Raw genomic sequence first — 20,624 nt, forward strand, 5'->3', positions numbered from 1 at the left:
TTGGCACTCACAATACACAAGAAGACAAGAAGTAAATATCTAGTTGATCTTCTATCCCATTTGAACATTGGATGCTCGTATGATAAGGTGCTGCAAATTGAAAAGCGGATTGCCAGTGGAGTTGCAGAAAGGATGGAGACATCTGGTGGGTTTTGTTTGCCACCTTTCATTGAGAAAGGAAAGTCTCTATTTTTCGCAGCGGACAATATTGACTTCCTTGAAAACACTGCCGACGGTCAGAACACTCTCCATGGTACCATTCTGGTAATCAATCAGAACCAGGGTGGGGATAGTGACTCAACCACAGGTCTCCCGGTCAGTGAACCACTCCGGATTCCAGACGATGTCAAACCCATTGATGTAGACATCAAACTACAGCATCCACCATCTCTTGAAGTCAAAACAATCACTGCCAGTTCATTTGAGTTTGGCTCCTTTCAGCATGCCATCAGCGAAAATGAGATGTATGACAAGGCGTGGTTCATGGCATCCTTTTCTACAAGGTCAAATACAACTTCAAGTGCAACACACCCTGTAGCTGCAAATGAATCTCTACACATTGATATTTCTCAACTGACTGAGCCTCTTGATAGTCAATCACCGCTTACAGAACAATCAAGTGATGATGAGACTAGCCTCCACGTCCATTCTGATCAGAACAGTGATACACAACCTGAGGACGAGCAATCTTTGGAGTCGGTTACTTCAGGTGCAACTTTTGAACATTACCTTGTTTCGGATATTGAACAGCCTATGGCAATGACAACTCCTAGTCTAGACGATTCAGGTGGGAATTCCAGAGTCCATGGAATTGAACAAAGTGAAGGAAGCACTAAAACTTCTGAAGGACCTGGTGTACACTCATCAGCCAAAGCACTGAAGAAGACAGTAGTGCCAACCTGGGCAGCCACCAATTCCTTACTCGTTCAGGCACAGCAGAAAGGAAATCAATCCTTGACAAAGAGTGCGATTGTTGCTCCTCTGTTACGCCGACCTCCCACTGACTATTCATCTCTCTTTACAATCTTAAGTCTTGCTCAAGGGATATCAGCTGCTGTGGTTGGTCCTCATAAGAAAACAGTCATCACCCTTGATCTTGATTTGTATGAGAGAGCAACCAAACTTCAATCTTCCACAGGGAACAAGAACTGGATTCTTCGAATTGGTGAACTCCATGCCTGCTTCGCATCACTGCACGCAATTGCAAAATATCTTGAGGACAGTGGCTTGGAATCTATTAGCATTGAAGCAGGCCTCTTTTCCCCTTCAACGATCCGCCAAATATTCACTGGAAAGTGGTTCAAACGTGGTATTGAATTCCACATGACCAACATCATGGCGTGCTATGATCTCCTGTTTGAAGCATCAGTACATCATGAGCACTTGGACAGCATGATTAAGAAATGCGAAGAGCTTCGTAAGAAGTTACACGAGAGAGATAGTGACATTAAACAGGTTTTTGAGGAGGTAACTTCGATGATTAAAGAGCACTATCAAACCACAATCATCCAAGAGAATGACGAGATGGCAACATTCTTACTCAACTACATGAAGCAAGTTGAGAGTTTACTGCATGTGATTCGAGCTAGCAGACAGGGGAACTGGGAGCTGCATCTCGCTTCCATGGAAGAGCAGGTCAAGTACTACTTTGCACATGACTTATACAAGTATGCTAGGCTCGTGCCAATCTACCTTCTTCAAATGCATTCGCTGAAGACATCTGATCCTACTACTTGGGATGCACTAAAGGCAGGGGACTTCATGGTCACTAAATCTGGCATCCCATTCACGAACCTATTTGTTGACCAAACATTGGAACAGCTGATCAGGGAAGTGAAAGTAGCTGGCGGCATCACTGGAATAACACAAAATGAAGAAGCACTGGGTAGGTTTTTCCTGATTGCCCCTGAATTGGTCATCCTCATTCAAGACTTCCAAGATGCTTACTGTTGTACCACCAATGACTCTCAAACTACGAAGGAGCACTATCAGCTCAGTGGTTCTGTGGCTCTTCGCATGCACAGAAATTCCTCAACAATCAAGAAAGCAATCATACGACACTGCGAGGGCAATCCATTTGAAATCAGGTCAATGAAGCTGATGAATATGGTATCTAACATGCAAGTTCCTGAAGCTTTCAAGGAGGACATTCTTGAAAGAGATGTAAAGGGAAAGATCATGTTCCAAGAATTTGTATCTGACAGAATAGTTGAGTCATCGGCCAAGAAATCTATCTGGGACCCAATGAGGAAGGCCAAACTGAAGACATTCAGCTCTTGCAGAAAGAAGACACAGTGTAAGATTGGAGCCAAGCTCGTCAAGCTAAGAGAGGATCGCCAACTTCTTGCAAGATTTCTCGTTGTTCAGCAGTCCAGACCTGGAATGATACATTCACTGGGTGACACAATTGGAAAATATGAATTTTCTGTCATTCCTAGGTCGCTATTTACCTCAGATGGCCTTCTCCTTATCCCATCAGACAAAAGCTCTTTCATCCATGCCATAGAAACCTATGGAACTGAACCGAATAGTCAGTCTGAAGACCAGATCAATGAGCAGCAAGATTCACCCAACATAGAGACATCAGGAGAAGACAAGAAAACAGACAAACTGTGCATCATCGATGCCATGGCAGTTGTCCAGGCCATAAAGAAGTCCCCATCAATGGTTGACTGCTCCGACTTTGCTGCTGCTTTTGTTAGGAGCATAAGGAAAATTGCATCCCAGTACGATGAAGCACGTGTTATCTTTGATAGATACATTGATGATTCCCTCAAGGCACAGACTAGAGGGAAAAGGACTGCAGGTATTGAACCAGTGAAGTTTGATATCAAGGACAATACCAACATCAAGCTCGTTTCACTGAAGACTCTTCTGTCTCACAACTACACCAAGTCGCAACTGACAGAATATCTTGGAAAGGCTGTTCTGCATGAGTATACAAATAGTAGCAAGAACGTTGTTGTCGTCTACGGAAATGCTACATATTCCAACAAGCCAGATATGTTTGATCCAGAACTCACCCATCACACACATGAGGAAGCGGATACACTCATCCCATTGCATGTACTGGATGCTACCTCAAAAGCAGCAGAGAACATCATAGATATTGATGTTTATTCTCCAGACACTGACGTCTTTGTATATCTGATGGATCTTTGTTCTACACACAATGTCTTAGGTCGCCTTTGCTTCATCACTGGAAAGGGAAATGCGAAACGTACAATTGACATTGCTGAGAGATGTTCTGCAGTTGGTAGCGAAAAAAGCAAAGGTTTGCTTGGTCTACATGCATTCAGTGGTGCCGATTGGGGTGGTAAATTTGCAGGCATCTCAAAGAGCAGATGGATCAAGCAGTATTTGGGCCTTGACCCAGAATGTGACATAGTTCATGCATTCCAAACATTAGGTGAAGAAGACTTCAACCAGGAAAGTGTGTTATCAGTCTTGGAAGACTTTGTCTGCAAGGTGTATGCTAGAAACAGCAAAGCCACAAAAGTGAGTGACCTTAGATGGGAGTTATTCAGGGCAAAAAATCTTGAGGCAGAAAAGCTCCCACCAACCCTTGGATCCTTGACACCACACATCCAGAGGGCAAACTTCGTAGCCAGAGTCAACAAGGGATACAAAGTTCCAAAACCAAAGCTGCCCCCTCTAGATGGAAATGGATGGGAGCTTTCCCCAGAAGGAACATTCAGTGCAACCAAGTGTTTAGAGCTTCCTGCGCCGAAGGCAGTCATGGAATTGGTCAAATGCTCATGTCGGAAGGAATGCAAAAGCCATTGCTCTTGCAAGAAGAACCATCTGCCTTGCACAGCCCTATGCAAGTGTTGTGACTGTGAAAATACACAGGACTATGATGTGAATGTGAATAGCCCCGATGTTGACTAGGTGAATATAAAATTGTAGATTATAAGAAATTGTTGTTTCAATGTCGCAACTAAACTCACATCCATAAGATTAGTTGTCATTTTAGACACAGTTGTAAGGAGGTACATTTGGTAGACATTTGGTCTTTGAAATCACAATCGCATGATTTATCAGTCTCAGGTTATGCCATGCATTATATGTCATTATTCAATTCAACATATCGCAATATAAAGCAGGAGTTGACTGCCGTGATTGATTCTAGAATCACATGCCTTCCAAAATGATTGATTTCGCATTTTAAGCGCTCCAATACCCAATATGTGTTACAAATCTGAAATACCATATTATGGCGGCCATTTTGAATTTCAAGATGGCGGCTAATTAGAATGGTCATCATTAAACGAAGCATGTATTTCCTTTTAAAGCATGTATATCATCATAATGATGATACTATAACAAGTTTTAACCTTTCCATGCACTTCTAACTTGATATTCAAGTTGAAATAGGCTTAACAATGGCGGCCATTTTGAAATTCAAAATGGCGGCTTATCCGGAACAAAACACAATTTCATGGAAATTTGTATTACTATATCAGACATCAATGCCATGCTTTTTATCCGAAATTTGAACCTTCTATGATGTCTATAATATGAAATAATGCTCAAAATGCAACTATTTATGGCGGCCATTTTGAAATTCAAAATGGCTGCCCAAGACGTGGTCGAAAAAAATGGTACCAAAATTTTTTAGATTCAGCACCCCGAAATTGACAAAGTTAGCCAAAAAAATTAATTTTGGCACGATTATCTCACGGGATTTCATAGTAGCCTCTACTACATTTACAAAATGTGATTTACAAAATTCTATCATGTCTAAAAACAAACGAATATTTTCTCCAATATATCTATTTTTCATAAAACCAGTTTGATCAGAACATATTAAGAGTGGAAGTACCTTTTTTATTCTATTTGCTATTATTTTAGCTAATATTTTATAGTCTGTGTTTAATAAAGAAATTGGACGCCAATTTTTCAAATATAAATTATCTTTTCCTTGTTTAGGGAGTAAAGTAATTATTCCTCTTCTCATTGATGGGCAAAGTTCACCATTTTCAAAACATTTATTAAATACCTGACATAAGTCATCTTTTAACTCTTGCCAGAACACTTTATAAAAATTAGCAGAAAGCCCATCTGATCCGGGCGTTTTATCATTGGGCATAGACATTACTGCTTCAAAACATTCAGCTTCTGTAATAGGACCTTCACATAAAACTGCAGATTCTTCTAAAACGGGTAAGTCATATTCATCCCAACAAAATTCATTGTTTTCCTTTTCCGTTCGTCTAGTTGAATACAGTCTTTCATAAAAATGCTTTTCTTCTAACAAAATATCTTTTGGCTCAATCACTAGTCTCCCATCGACAGATAATCTTGTTATATGTTTTTTATCAAAATTCCGTTTTTCTAAATTAAAAAAACATCGTGTATTCTTTTCCCCTTCAGCTATCCAAGTTGCTCTTGTACGAACCATTACACCTCTTATGTAAATTTCGTGTAAACTAATCAGTTCTGTTTCATAAACATCAATCAATTCTTTCAATTCATCATTTCGAGGATCCAAATTTAAACGTTGTTGTGTTTTTTCGATTCTTTTTCTTAATTCATCTATATTTCGATTATTTTCTTTTTTATTTAATTTAGACAAATAGGTTATTTTTTGCTTTATTTTGAATTTAAAATATTCCCATTTCCTTTCCATTTCTGTTTCCTCAGTTTCATTTAAAAAAGAGACAATGGATAGTCTAATTTCCTCTTTTATCTTTTCATTCATCAATAGAGAAGAATTAAGTTTCCAAAAACCAGGTCCTCTTTTAGGAACTGATCGATTGATTTCAATAGTTATAGCAGAATGGTCACTGCGATAGCCAAACTTGATATCACATTCATTAACAAACTCCCGTAGACTACTAGAAATAAGAAAATAATCGATTCTACTCTGAGAGCCATTATATTGCCAAGTATATTGAATCTTAAATGGGTTTTCAACACGCCAGATATCAATCAAATCATAGTCCTCTTTTAAAATTTCAAGGCAGTCATAGCATTTAGGGTGATATTGTTTTGAAGTTGGGTGTCTATCTAGAAAGGGGTTTTGCACCGTGTTCCAGTCTCCCCCAATAATTAGAGGCTCGGATCCATACGTTCCTAACATATCATGTAATTTGTTAAATACATTACAATCGTCGCTATTGGGACCATATACATTAACAACAGTAAAATGTGTATTATCATGCATTACATTTAATAAAAGAATTCACCCTTGATCATCTCTGTGGATTGAGGAAAATTTCAAATTACTATTTGATTTAAACAAAATACATACTCCTGCGCTGCACGATGTACCATGAGAAAAATAACATTTAAATCCCCATTCACTTGCCCATATTCTCTCCGATTCTTTAACACTATGTGAAGAAACAGTCAATGAAAAGTCGTAGTAGGGTTGACTTGCTAATTTATTCTATGTCAACTAATTCCATCACACTTGCTCCGTGAAAACTGTATGAACAAAACATGATAAAGAAAAAGAACAGATTATAAGTAATTGTTCATACAGGCATTTTCGAATACATGTGTATAAATAATATCATCAGTTCGCCTATTAAATGCAGTGATTAATAACAAATGAATTTCTTCTCTTTGTCTCTTATCATTTGTGTATATGCAATTATCTATAAACAATACCTTCACTCAAGTCACGTGACCAATATTCGTGGTAGATAGTTTGAATCACAAAGACTTATTAGCATAACGCATATCAATGACTGCGTCCTTCTTATAGCGGACACGTCATTCGTATCGTTAATATCGTATACCTATTTACGTGCATACAATTAACATTGCCTTACGTAGCACCCTAGCTTACACTCTATATCGTATATATCGTATACCTGTTTTACGTGCATCTAATTTGCATATATAACGTCCACTACAGCCGTATACGGTATCATACATGTCCGTGCATACACTAATACTACACACACCATTCATTATCACTTAAGCATATTAGATTACATTCATATCATCATTTCTCATTATTTATACTATTTATACTCGTTATACATTAATATATCGAATTAACGAACCTTCTTGCCTCCTTATTGTTGCAAACGGGTTGGCTTCGTATCAATAACAGGTGTAATTTAGGACAAGATTTCGGTGCGAACATCCAATTCGTTGCTACTGCTATGTCGGAATTAGGAAAGCGTAGATGGCGCTATTTCAGCCCATGACGTAAGTCAGAATACTCCTTTTTGTCAGATAAACTAACTCTCATAAACGATCACATTAACATGGCTCCTTTAAATTAATAATTAATTTACCCCTTTTTAGCTTCATAGAAATGACTTGGATTATTTGTTCCTTATCAACATTAATAGTTCAAAATATATCAATATATGTATACATATAGATCTACATCTCAAAATTTCAATTTCTACTTATCTTGAAACGTACATGATCAATTGCGCATGCAGGAAAACAAATCTTTATTCAAGATTTACAGTTCAAATTGTATCGTGAGATTACTTCATCTCTAGTACAGAGCTTGTACCAAGTATCTTATTACAGCATCTGAGTTAAATTAAATTTAACCGCGAGTCTCAAACACTTAGACCTTGCAACTCACCATTTATGACTAGCAATTAGCTGTATTTGCAAGTACTGGATTTAGAAATCGAGAAAATAACCTGGATCAACTCTCAGTTCAAATACTCTGCATGAATTTACGTTGCAAAAGGGGGGTTTCAATTCAGGTTCACATCTAATGCTCATTCATGTATACAATACATACAAGCATAATGATGAAATTGAACTGAAATACCCTTTAAATACATTCTTATAAGTGCAATCACATTGTAATTTTTTGCAAGGTAATTAATGCGATAAAATGAGGTATATCAACTTAATTTCCGTTTTCTACAAATATAGTTGTCATATGCTCGATCTTCCAATTTGATAAGATTACATTTTTTCAAACAGAGAACAAAAAACAAACAGCAATAAAGGTCATTACAGCTCATTCGGAAATGTCGTCAATCCACAAAAAGAGTTCTTGTTGTTGTTCAATCAGATCAATTAGTTCAAGAGTTTACTCAGTTCAATTAGACTTCATTTCAGCTGATGTGCGTCTGTAGTTACAGTTCCAGCCTAGTCTTTGTTATAGACCAATTACAGATATTCTTGGTTCTAAAACTTCAATTAGATTATTTGACTAGTCTTATTCTAGACTTTCAGATTTTGCGGGTAATTCGAATTTTGGATAGTCTTATGTTCAGACTTCTATATTTACTTAAATCTATCAAAACCTATTTGTGAGGGATATTAATTTCCTTACAGTATTCAAGGCTCCTTGGTCGGGAATCCGTCCTGGTCTTCACGCGGAAGCAGCAAAACCAGTTTGTGTATCGGACGCTCTAGTTCTTTCACAGGTCCTTTACGCTTACCGCTGTCGTCAAGTTCGAAGTCACCCTTTACGAGCTTCACTTTACGAATGAGTCCATCGGTAGAAGGAAAGACCTCGCTTATCCTTGCTAGGGACCATTGATTTCGTGGCAAGTTCTCCTCTTTCATGATGACGATATCCCCAATCTTAGCATCCCGTCGGGGCCGAGTCCATTTCTGGCGTGTCTGTAAGTTCTGGAGAAACTCCTTTCTCCAACGATCCCAGAACTCGTTGATCAGATGTTGTACCCTCCTCCAACGCTTTCTGGAGTACAAATCAGCGTCCTGAAAATTGCCTGGTGGAGGAAGTAAGACTTTCGACTTCATGGTTATGAGATGATTTGGCGTAAGAGGAGCCAAATATGTTGGGTCGTTCAGGTCAGTCACAGTCAGCGGCCTGCTATTGACAATTGCAGCCGCTTCATACATCAGTGTTCTCAGTGATTCATCATTGAGTTGTCTACTCGATTGATACAGCAAAGTTTCAAGCACTCTCCTTGCAGATCTTATTTGGCGCTCCCATACTCCACCCATATGGCTTGCCGCGGGAACGTTGAAAGTGAACTGTACGTAGTCACATCCTTCTTTCATTAGAGTGCCTTTGACATGTTCGTGATTCATTTCTGACCACGCTTTCCTTAACTCTGCTTCTGCGCCAACGAAGTTCGTTCCCCTGTCGCATCTCAGTTGACGTATTGGACCCCTCAGAGCAGCAAAGCGACGATATCCCTGAATGAATGAGTCTGTAGTCAGACTATTGAGTGTCTCAATATGCACGGCTCTCGAAGGCATGCATGTGAAGAGGAGTCCATATCGCTTCATCTCCTTTCTACCTTCCTTTATCACCCATGGGCCAAAGCAGTCGATGCCACAGTAAGTGAAAGGTGCTGCAGGTAACACACGGTCAGACGGTAGATCAGACATCTTCTGTAATTGTGCGGGACTACGTAGCCTATTGCATATGACACATTTTCGTATGAAATTGGCCACTCGATTACTGCTTCCAAGAACCCAAAATCCATTCTCTCTTATCTGGTTCAATGTCATGCCTCTTCCTTGATGAGCAGTCAACTCATGACAGTGACGTATCACAAGGTCCGTTACGTGGCTTCTTTGTGGGAGAATCAGGGGATGCTTTCTGTCATATGAGTCGTCTCCCCTTCGAATTCTTCCTCCAACTCTTAGAATTCCTTTTTTATCCAGGAAAGTGTCAAGTCCATGGAGACGACTTTCTTTCTTTATTTGACGTCTTCTCTGCCTGTCATTCAGATCCTGTTTCCTCTGGATTGACTTCAGGATTTCTATTTCTTCCCCAAAGGCTTCACTCTGGACGTGTCTCAGTATCTCAGTTTCTGCCTGTTGTAGATTCTGCACCGAGACTTTGCCTTGGGAAGTTGAGTCATCATTTGCCTGTCTTGTACGTTTTCTTTGACAACGTTGTTTCAGTCTTGTGATGAACAGCAGACAATAAGCCATCGCCCTCTTTGCTCTATACCATGTCGGGAATCGGTCTAGGCGACTCAGATCAAACTTGGAGTCACCCATTACAGTCGCGTTCACCATAGACTTCTTCACCTCGGGGTCACCTGGTGAAACCTCGAATTCCTCCTGATCATCAGCGCGAGGAACCGTCTCTTCCCATAGAAAATCTGGGCCAGTGAACCAGTTCGAAGTGATGAGTTGGTCAACGGTAAACCCTCTGGAAGCTCCATCTGCTGGATTGTCCTGTGTTCGAACGTGCTTCCACTGCGATGATTCTGAGTGTTGTCTGATCTCACAGATCCTATTTGCTACGAACACATGGAACCGCTTCGATTCATTGTTTATGTATCCAAGTACCACATTGCTGTCTGTCCAGTAGATATGCTCAATGTCCTCCAAGGCTAACTCTCGCTGAAGAAATGTGCTCACCCTAATGGAAACAACGGCAGCTGATAGTTCCAAACGGGGTATTGTTACTGCCTTGAGCGGGGCAATCCTGGACTTTGCCATCACCAGGATACAGTGGACTCTTCCCTCTCCATTCTTAATTCTCATGTATGAGCATTGGCCGTATCCCTCGGAACTAGCATCGGAGAAGTGGTGCATCTGCATGGTCGTAACCTCACCGAAGTCTGCAGGTTTGTAGCATCTCTGTATTGATAGGGAGTCAAGATTATGCAGATCAGTTGTCCATTTCTCCCATCTTTCTCTGAGATGATCTGGCAGGGGGTCGTCCCAATCAGCAGACATCTTACACAGCTCTTGCAGAATCTGCTTACCAGGTAAGACAATCGGGGCTAGTAATCCCATAGGGTCATAGATCGACATCACGGTTGACAGTATTCCGCGCCTGGTTAGAGGTCTGTCATCGAGTGTGACTCTGAATTGGAACGTGTCAGATTCCACACACCATTGCACCCCAAGTGCCTTCTGCAAAGGAAGCTTATCCTGTAGGAGATTAGTCTTGGTAGTGCCCTTTGCTCTATCCTCTTCCGGAACTGTTTCCAGCACTTCTTGGGTGTTTGAGATGAATTTGTGCAAGTGGAGGCCTCCTTTCTTGCACATCTCTCTGGTTCTCGAGATCAGATTCTTGGCCTCTTCTTTGGTAGGAACAGATATTAGCCCATCGTCCACGTAGAAGTTATGATGTACAAAGTTCTTTACATCCTCTCCAAATTCAATAGCATGGTCGCTGGCAATCTGTTTCAAACAAAAGTTTGAGCATCCTGGAGACGACGTCGCCCCAAACAAATGGACAGTCATTCTTAGCTCATGGGGCTGTTGCAGAAAGTCTCCATCCTTCCACCACAAATACCGTAGGTATTTCCTATGATCTTCCTTCACCTTGAATTGGTAGAACATCTCACGTATATCGCAACAAAATGCGATTGGTTCCAGTCTGAACCTGCAAAGTACTCCCACTAGTGTGTTAGTCAGATCTGGTCCAGAAAGAAGCTGCTTGTTGAGAGATTCCTTTCCAAATTCTGCACTGCAATCAAACACAACTCGTAACTTGTTGGGTTGTACTACCCCATGATGGGGAATGTACCATGCTTGGCCGTTCTGCTTGTCATATTCTGGTACACTTTCAGCATATCCTTTCTCCAAGAGAGCATCCATCTTTTCCGAGTATTTCTGATGATACTCAGAGTCTCTTTGAAACTTTCTCTTTAGATGACTCAATCTCCTTTCCGCCATGAATCTGTTGTTGGGAAGGTTGACGACATCTTCTTTAAAGGGAAGAGGAGTCTCGTAATGACCATCATCTGTGATATGGACATTCTCCGACATGATTCTCATAAATCTTGTATCATGTTGCGAAAATGGTACCTCACTTCTGCTCTCTGAGAAATCTCTTTCCATCAGCTTCAGAACAGACGAAGGGCTGATCTCTTCTTTGATTGTAACGTTGTGAGTGAACGTTACTCTCTTCTTGATGGACATGTCTCTTTCCGCTAGTTCAGCGGGTATTTCACGTGCTGTCAAGCGATGACTGTGGCCAACGTGATCATCGGGGTTGTAGTGCTGTTCATCTTGACTTGTAACACCCACTATGCTCCATCCCAAGTCAGTTTTCATTCCAAATGGACCGTCATCGTCTTGGGAGGGAATCACATCTCGAGGAGTCAGAGCTCTTCCACAATCATAGCCGATCAACAACCCTATTTCACAGTGCTTCAGAGGCAGAAGTTGGTCAGCAATTGGAACCAAATGTGGGAAAGAGCGAGCTACTTCAGGAGTGGGGATGTGTTCTCTGTTGGCTGGCATTATGTATCTAGTGTATGCAGCTGGAAGGTGTATCACCTTTTCACTGTTAAAGGCTCGAGCTGTGAGTCCTTTAATCTTCTCACTTGGAATCCTTTCGTTCTTGGTCGACATTGTAGACAGAAGAAGGTTGACCCTCAGTCCATGAAGTCCTAAGGCATCCTTTGTAGAATTCAATATGAAGGTGGTATCCGATTGAGTATCTAATAGTGCGTATACGAGCCTCTCTTCCTTCATATTCTCATGAGACAGCCAGACTGGCACGATTGCCGCGCTTTTCGCATAACTTGTGGCGTTAGAATTAACAAGTGTATGTGAATTTGAAGATTGTATTTCTTCCTGGTTCGATGTCCTTTCCCTTTCTTCTGAAGGTCTTCTGTCAAAGTGTAGTGGCGTAGGATGACGCTTGTTGCACTCTCTGCATTTGCTTCTCACTCGACATTTTTTGGTCAGATGACCTCTCTTGAGACACCCGTAACACAAGCCCTTTTCTCTTATGAACTTCTTCCTCTCGGACATAGGCTGATTGACAAAGGCTTGACAATCCTCAAGGTGATGATGATTTCTACAGAATATACAGAATGATTTCCGTTCTGGCCTCTTTGTCTCATCTTGGATGGAGCTGGTTCTCATAGTTAACGCTCTCATGGATTTTCCTCTGTCCTGTTTCGGTTTGTCCTCCTTCAGGCTACCAATGGACGTGATTGGGTCACATGCAATGTTACTCTCTTCCTCAATGAATGATGAGAAGGTACCGAATGAAGGAAATGTACCATGTGACCTCCTATGCTCATAGACTCGTCGGCTCCATTTAGTAACAAGCCAATCGGGAAGTTTTGATAGGAGTTTCCTATTCTCACGTTCGTCATCTAACTGTCGGAGGTTGCCGATCTTTTCTATTGCTGTTTGGCATTGTCGTAGGTAATCAGAGAATCTACGCAGTCCTCTGGAATCCTTTGTAGGTATCTTTGGCCAGTTATCCAGTCGGTCACGAAATGCATTCGAAATGATGAATGGATCACCATATCTCTGTTCTAGTTCACTCGTAGCTCGATTGTATGCCATATCATTGTGTATCAGAGAAAATCCTTGCACGAGTTCGAGAGGTGGGCCACGTAGATACTTCTTTAAGTAGAAGAATCGATCCCTTGCAGGAATACCTTGATGTTCCATTAAGATGTCGTAGGCCTGTTTCCAACTAGGGTATTGCAGTGGATCCCCAGAAAAGATATCTGGTTCTGGCAGTGGCAAGCGACTAATCTGTAGCTGAGTCAGCAAATTTAACAAGGGTTCTTTAGTCGGCAATTCTGTAGTCGGAACATCTTCAGTTGGCACATCTTTGGTCGGCACATCTTTAGTCGGCACATCATCCTGGCTTTCAAACGAGCATTCATTCACCCATTTTTGACAGGATGATAGTCTTTTCGATGAAACTTTAGATTTTCTTGACGATTCTTGTTCGAGGAGGTGTTCTTGTACTCCTTTCATCAGCTCTGAGTGTTCTTGTTCGATGTTGTCGAGCCTTTCATGGCTGTCATCGTCGATTCCTGCCAACTCCAATAGAATCTGAAGGTCTTCTTGAGCGGATATGGCCTTGTCCATCACCTGCTGCAGAGCGTCCCTACCTTGTCGAATAACTTTGACATCACTGATGTCGCTCAAGGTAGCTCTTAACTTATTCGACGCTCTACGCCAAGCACTAATGGATCTCTTAAATTCCTTCCCTTTTGTTTCAGCTTGATACTGCAGACCTTTCTCAGTGAGTTTGACTTCTCGCTTTGACCTTGTGTCCACAGCTTCAGCAACAGGGTTTTCCTTCTCCTTGTCCCCCATCATGTCCACTTCCGACATCTTGTACCAAATCACGTAATCTGAATCACGACGTCATCGCAGGTTGCAAGTCGTAGTGAAGTGAAGTTTTCACTGAAGAAACAGTCAATGAAAAGTCGTAGTAGGGTTGACTTGCTAATTTATTCTATGTCAACTAATTCCATCACACTTGCTCCGTGAAAACTGTATGAACAAAACATGATAAAGAAAAAGAACAGATTATAAGTACTTGTTCATACAGGCATTTTCGAATACATGTGTATAAATAATATCATCAGTTCGCCTATTAAATGCAGTGATTAATAACAAATGAATTTCTTCTCTTTGTCTCTTATCATTTGTGTATATGCAATTATCTATAAACAATACCTTCACTCAAGTCACGTGACCAATATTCGTGGTAGATAGTTTGAATCACAAAGACTTATTAGCATAACGCATATCAATGACTGCGTCCTTCTTATAGCGGACACGTCATTCGTATCGTTAATATCGTATACCTATTTACGTGCATACAATTAACATTGCCTTACGTAGCACCCTAGCTTACACTCTATATCGTATATATCGTATACCTGTTTTACGTGCATCTAATTTGCATATATAACGTCCACTACAGCCGTATACGGTATCATACATGTCCGTGCATACACTAATACTACACACACCATTCATTATCACTTAAGCATATTAGATTACATTCATATCATCATTTCTCATTATTTATACTATTTATACTCGTTATACATTAATATATCGAATTAACGAACCTTCTTGCCTCCTTATTGTTGCAAACGGGTTGGCTTCGTATCAATAACAGGTGTAATTTAGGACAAGATTTCGGTGCGAACATCCAATTCGTTGCTACTGCTATGTCGGAATTAGGAAAGCGTAGATGGCGCTATTTCAGCCCATGACGTAAGTCAGAATACTCCTTTTTGTCAGATAAACTAACTCTCATAAACGATCACATTAACACTATGTGTTTCTTGTAAAAGAAATAAATCAAATTGCATGTTCCTAAACCAATCAAACATGCATCTTCTTTTTAATCTATCTCCTAGACCCCTTACATTGAGAGAACATATTTTAACATGAATTGTATAGTCAGCCATAATCTGTTGATGCATAAATAATTTTACAGTCGAATGAAATTGTTTTAAAGTTAATGAAGCCAATTGACATTATGTAGTACACGAAGAATAAAAACAGCAAAACAAAACGAAATAAGAAATGTTGTGAATTGCTGTCAGGCCTAGACTTATAGGCAAACAAAAATAAACATACAAATCTAACTACCCATGACAAATAAATTAATATAACAGAGAAAGAGGAAAACGGCAGGGCGACCACTTTCCGTCTACCTGACATAGTTGTAAAGCTCAGGAGAGGAGCTATGGATATAAAAATATCATAGTTGTCGGCACATTAATATGACAAGTAATGGTTCTTGTGTGACTTAAAATATGAGGCTATATTTTCATGAAATCATTTCAGTAAATCATTTTCCCGTCACTGTTGTGAAGGTCGGTCAACCTCAGTGTTTTCAAGGGGCCGGGTTGATCCTTGGGGCCATCTTTATATTTGATTACACGGGGCACTGAGTTGGGTATGAACGCGAATTTGTTCTGCGAACGGAGCTCTTTTACTTTCGTCATAAGTCTATTATGGTCGATCCTTGTATCTTTGTGGACGTCATCACTGATACCTATTCGAGACCCACGGATCTTAACATCTTTAAGTTTGCTGCTTTGTTTCAATATCGCTACTCTGTCGGCGAAACGCAGAAGCTTCACGTATATTAGACGGGGTCTTGATTGGGGTTGTTTCTCGCTTCGCTGCTCAGCTCGATGGACTCTTGCAGGTGTTCTGTGAGCACGTTCTATTTCCACATCTTTCATATGCAAATAGGTGTTGAAAAAATTACGTGCGAATGTTACGCAATCACTGTTTTCGCTCGCAACTCCCTCTTCTCCTTCGGAGATGCCATGTAGAATCACGTTGTTTTGTTTACTACGGTTAACTAGGTCGACCACGCCTCTTCTAAGCTCATTTACATATTCATAGCTAGCTTTCGACGCTTGAATATTTTGAACTTCTTCTTTGATTTCTCCCATTTCTGATTCCATATACTCAGTTGCATTCTCCAAATTTTGAATTCTCGTATCCATTCTCTCAAACTTGGTCTCAATTTTACTCATTCTCTCAGATATAGCGTCAATTTTAATATTAATCTCATCTAAGACAGAGACCTTTTCCAGAATGTTACGTAACATCGAGTCGCTACTGGTACCGTATGTAGGTTTACTAGTACGTACCGTACTTTCCGGGTCTCTCGATGATTTGGGCGTGGCAGTCTTGTTGGTAGAATCCATTTCTTCAGCTTCTTCTTCGTTTTTTTCCTCGGAAGTGGCTTGACGTTGTCTTTTAAGTTTATTCTTGCCCATCCTTAGTTGAATTGTCACACTATTTATAGAAAAGACTTGATTATTGCCGAAATTTCATCTTTTAAACTGGAGCTCCATAAAAAACCTACAACTTAGCTCGACATCAAGGGCGCCCTCTCATCGACAATCTTAAAGCAGTCCAATACGTAAATAATTTTCCTGTTGAGTCTAATTGTAATGTTTGTTTATGGAATGCGTATTCTGTCAGGAATAAAGCTACATATGTTACTGAATATGTCAGTGAACATGATATTGATATCATGTTTATTACTGAAACCTGGTTAAATTCACAGGATGATGTGGTAATTGGGGAGTGCACTCCTGTAGGGTATGCTTTTATAAATTCACCAATAATTGCAAGTACGCGCGGGGTGGCATTGGTGTATTGTATAAATCCGCTCTTAAGTTGATGATAAAAAACTCAGTTTTGACTTTTTCCACTTTTGAATGTGCACACATTACCGATTTGTCATGTTCGATCAATGTTTTCATTGTGTATAGACCACCACCTTCTTCAGCAAATATACTTACAGTTTCTGATTTCCTGAAGGAATTTGATGAATATGTAAGTGAGATATCACTATATCCAGGAAAATTGATGTTATTAGGAGACTTTAATGTTCATTGGGAAGATATGACTAAAAATGATGTGCTACAAATGAAGAATATCATTACATCTGCAGGGTTTATCCAACATGTTCAAGGTCCAACACATAACCTGGGTCACACTTTAGACTTAGTTTTTACCCGAGATGATTCAGTGATACTAGGCTGTCATACAGTCGATACATGCATTTCTGATCATTACATGATCTGCTTTTCGCTGGCTAAACAGAAATCAGAGCCAATCTCTATTACTTCTTCCCTACGCAACTATCGCAAGATCGATAAAGTTCAATTCACTAATGCTTTACATGAATTAGTGTCATCTCAACCTGCAGGAACAGATAGTGAATCCTTATTTGATTGGTATGTTTCTGGAGTCACTAAGGTACTTGATACCTATGCTCCATCGGTAACCAAGTCTCGCCCTTTGAAGCTACGTAGACCTTGGTTCAACGAGTCTGTGCTTGTGGCACGCCAACATCGCCGTAAAGCAGAACGGAAATGGCGAAAAACAAGACTGGACTCAGATCGCAAATTGTTCATAGAGGTTAATAAGAATGTATGCCAAGTCATTGATATTGCTAAAGAAGATTTTTTGAAAGATAAGTTGGGTTCATGTACTGTCAAGGAGGTATATCAGATTATCCATTCTCTTTAAAATAAATTTTAAATGAATACAGAAACTCAAGTTTAATATGTATTACGGAAACTTGGCTTCGTTCAGACATTCAATCTAACAACATTGAGATAAATGGTTTCTACTCCATGAGATTGGATCGTTGTTTGGAAGAGACAGGAAAAAAGAAAGGAGGTGGACTCTGCATATATGTTAACAAACAATGGTGTAGCAATATTACGAATAGATCGAGTATTTCGTCCAAAGATATCGAACTGATGTGTGTCTCATTTCGCCCCTTTTATCTGCCAAGAGAATTCCCCCAAGTCAATGTACTCTTAGTTTATATACCTCCGAGCTCAGATAAAGAAATTGCCAAACAAATTATACAGGAACAAGTGAACGAACTCGGAATACAGTCCGCCGATGCCCCCGTTATCATATTAGGCGATTTCAACCATTGTGACCTGGAAACTGTTATGCCCCATTATTACCAATACGTTGATATAGCAACAAGGGGAGAAAACATTTTAGATAAATGTTACTGCTCAGTTAAGGATGCCTACAAGTCTTTTATTCGACCTGGGATTGGTGCTTCAGATCATCACACTGTCCATCTTATGCCAAGGTACAGACAAAAGATTAAACGTGAAAAGCCAAGGAAAAGGGAGATAAACGTGTGGGACAATGAATCGAGTGAAATGCTACAAGCCGCATTTGATATCACTGATTGGGACGTATTTCGTGACGAATGTGATGACATACATGAACTAACGGATACAATAAATAGTTATGTCACTTTCTGTGAAGACTTACACATTCAATCTAAAGAAATCAAAATCTACCCTAATGGCAAGCCCTGGTTTAATGGAAAGATAAAAGCAACCATAAAGGAAAAGAAGAACGAGTTTAAGAATGGAAATCATGATCGGGTGAAAGAACTGACTAGAGAAATAAAAAGACAAGTCAGTGAAGCAAAGCGAAAATATGGAGAAAAGCTGGAAAGGTGCTTCAAGACAAATAATCCAAGGAATGCATGGAAATGCTTAGAAGCAATGACGGACTATTCCAACAAAAAGCATGGAAACACTTTCGAGCACGAAGAGAATGCAAAAGAAAAGGCAAATGAACTTAACTCATTCTTCTGCCGCTTCGAAAACCAAGATCGTCAAGAAGAGCTCAACGAACAACTAACAGCGTTGCGTAACAGAGTAGACGACCGCGAGCCTTTTGTGATCCATGAATCAGATGTTCGCAAACGGTTCAAGCTCATTAACCCTCGAAAAGCATCGGGGCCTGACGGTGTGAATGGACGAGTTCTGAAGACCTGCTCGTCCCAACTCGCCGTCCCATACGCTATGATATTCCAGACGTCGATCTCCGAAAGAGTAGTACCTGCCTGTTGGAAAGCGTCCGTAGTTACGCCAGTACCCAAGAACAATCGCCCCAGCGCGAATGGGGATTTTCGCCCTATCGCACTGACATCGGTTGTTATGAAAAGTCTGGAAAGACTAGTACTTGAAAAGCTGACAAGCTCAGTTCTTCCGCTACTAGATCCAAACCAGTTTGCATATAAAGCGAAGCGTTCCGTTACCGACGCAGTTCTTACCTTGACAAACACGCTGTACGAACACTTAGATAAGGCAAGGTGTTATGCCAGAGCAACTTTCATAGACTTCTCGTCGGCATTTAACACTATAGAACCCCTCATCCTACTACAGAAACTTCAACATCTACAAGTTCAGCCATCTCTTATATTGTGGCTGCAAGACTTCCTACATGAAAGGACACAGAAGGTCAAGGTCAACGGTGTTCTCTCTGACGAACTTATCACAACAATTGGTACCCCACAAGGGTGTGTCCTCTCTGCGACCCTATTTACCCTGTACACCAATGACTGTATATCTAATTCTCCATCTGTTCACATACTTAAATATGCAGATGATACAGTAATAGTAGGATTGATTGAAACTGAAAATGAACTTGATTACAGAGCTACCATTTCCATGTTCGAAAATTGGTGTAGGGAAAACTATTATACTGCTGAACTCAAAGAAAACAAAAGAAATTGTTTTTGACTTTAGGCAAAAGAAAGCTTTTGAACCCATTGATAGACCTGTATACTTTAATGATGATACTATTGAGAATGTTGACAGTTATAGATACCTAGGTACAGAAATCGACAATAAGCTGTCTTGGGAAGACAAGTCAAAGCGCACACTAACAAAATGCAACCAGCGCTTATATTTTCTTAGAAAGTTAAAGTACTTTCATGTGAACGACAGAATTCTGTTTCTCTTTTACCAGTCGATAATCCAGAGTACTATTACATTTGATTCCATTATCTGGTTTAACAATGCAAGGCAAAGTGACAAACAAAAGCTGAGAAGGGTTGTAAAACAAGCCAGCAAAATAATGAACCATACTGTTGACCTAGATGAAGTCTGTAAGGAAAGAGTAGTATCTAAGGCCCTATCCATTATGTCTGATCTTACCCACCCCCTTAATGACCAGTACATACACCTGAGGAGCGGACGAAGATTGAGATCTATTAAAGCAAGAACTAGTCGCCGCATTAATTCATTCATACCACTTTCCATAAGAGTAGTTAATGAAACCCAGTAAAGAATAGAGAATGTGAAAACCATGCAAAATACCCTCATTGACATGTTACACGAATATATATATTGTTTTAGTATACTTACTTTACCTACTTTAGATTAGAGCATATAAGAATTTAAAAAATGGAGGGTATGTAAGAAGAAAGAGAAGAAGAAGAAGAAGAAGAAGAAGAAGAAAGAGTATTTAAATGTATATTCATCATGACCATGTATATTATATCAAATGTATACTAAAACAGGGCCCTATGAATGTCAATTATATGTTGTTCCTATGTTCATTTATATGTTGAAGCAAGATTGTTCATGTGCATATAAACAATTATCCTATATGGACTCAATAAAGAAATGAAATGAAATGAAATAAGAAGTCAAGCCAACTCC

The 20,624-nt window shown here is 40.0% G+C and overlaps 1 protein-coding gene and 2 long non-coding RNA genes across 3 annotated transcripts; all 3 read right to left on the reverse strand.

The window, feature by feature from the left end:
- Positions 1 to 6,342: 6,342 nt before the first annotated feature.
- On the reverse strand, positions 6,343 to 8,075 carry LOC115927517. Its single transcript, XR_004065696.1, has 2 exons — positions 7,020 to 8,075; positions 6,343 to 6,432 (listed from the first exon to the last, which is right to left on the reverse strand). It is a non-coding gene; the product is annotated as an uncharacterized LOC115927517 (long non-coding RNA).
- A 199-nt stretch (positions 8,076 to 8,274) lies between these two features.
- Positions 8,275 to 13,974, reverse strand: LOC115927770. The gene has a single exon (XM_030994033.1). It carries the CDS (start codon positions 13,972 to 13,974, stop codon positions 8,275 to 8,277), a length of 5,700 nt encoding a protein of 1,899 aa, XP_030849893.1.
- A 73-nt stretch (positions 13,975 to 14,047) lies between these two features.
- On the reverse strand, positions 14,048 to 14,935 carry LOC115927516. The gene is made up of 2 exons (XR_004065695.1): positions 14,724 to 14,935; positions 14,048 to 14,136 (listed from the first exon to the last, which is right to left on the reverse strand). It is a non-coding gene; the product is annotated as an uncharacterized LOC115927516 (long non-coding RNA).
- Between the last annotated feature and the right edge of the window lie 5,689 nt (positions 14,936 to 20,624).

The sequence above is a fragment of the Strongylocentrotus purpuratus genome, unplaced genomic scaffold, assembly GCF_000002235.5.
Source record: "Strongylocentrotus purpuratus isolate Spur 01 unplaced genomic scaffold, Spur_5.0 spur5_scaffold_20, whole genome shotgun sequence".
In the NCBI taxonomy this organism is placed as follows: Eukaryota; Metazoa; Echinodermata; class Echinoidea; order Camarodonta; family Strongylocentrotidae; genus Strongylocentrotus; species Strongylocentrotus purpuratus.

What these genes read in the sequence shown, in the direction of transcription:
- LOC115927770 (XM_030994033.1), bottom strand. Translation starts at nt 13,974, where the DNA reads ATGTCGGAAGTGGACATGATGGGGGACAAGGAGAAGGAAAACCCTGTT.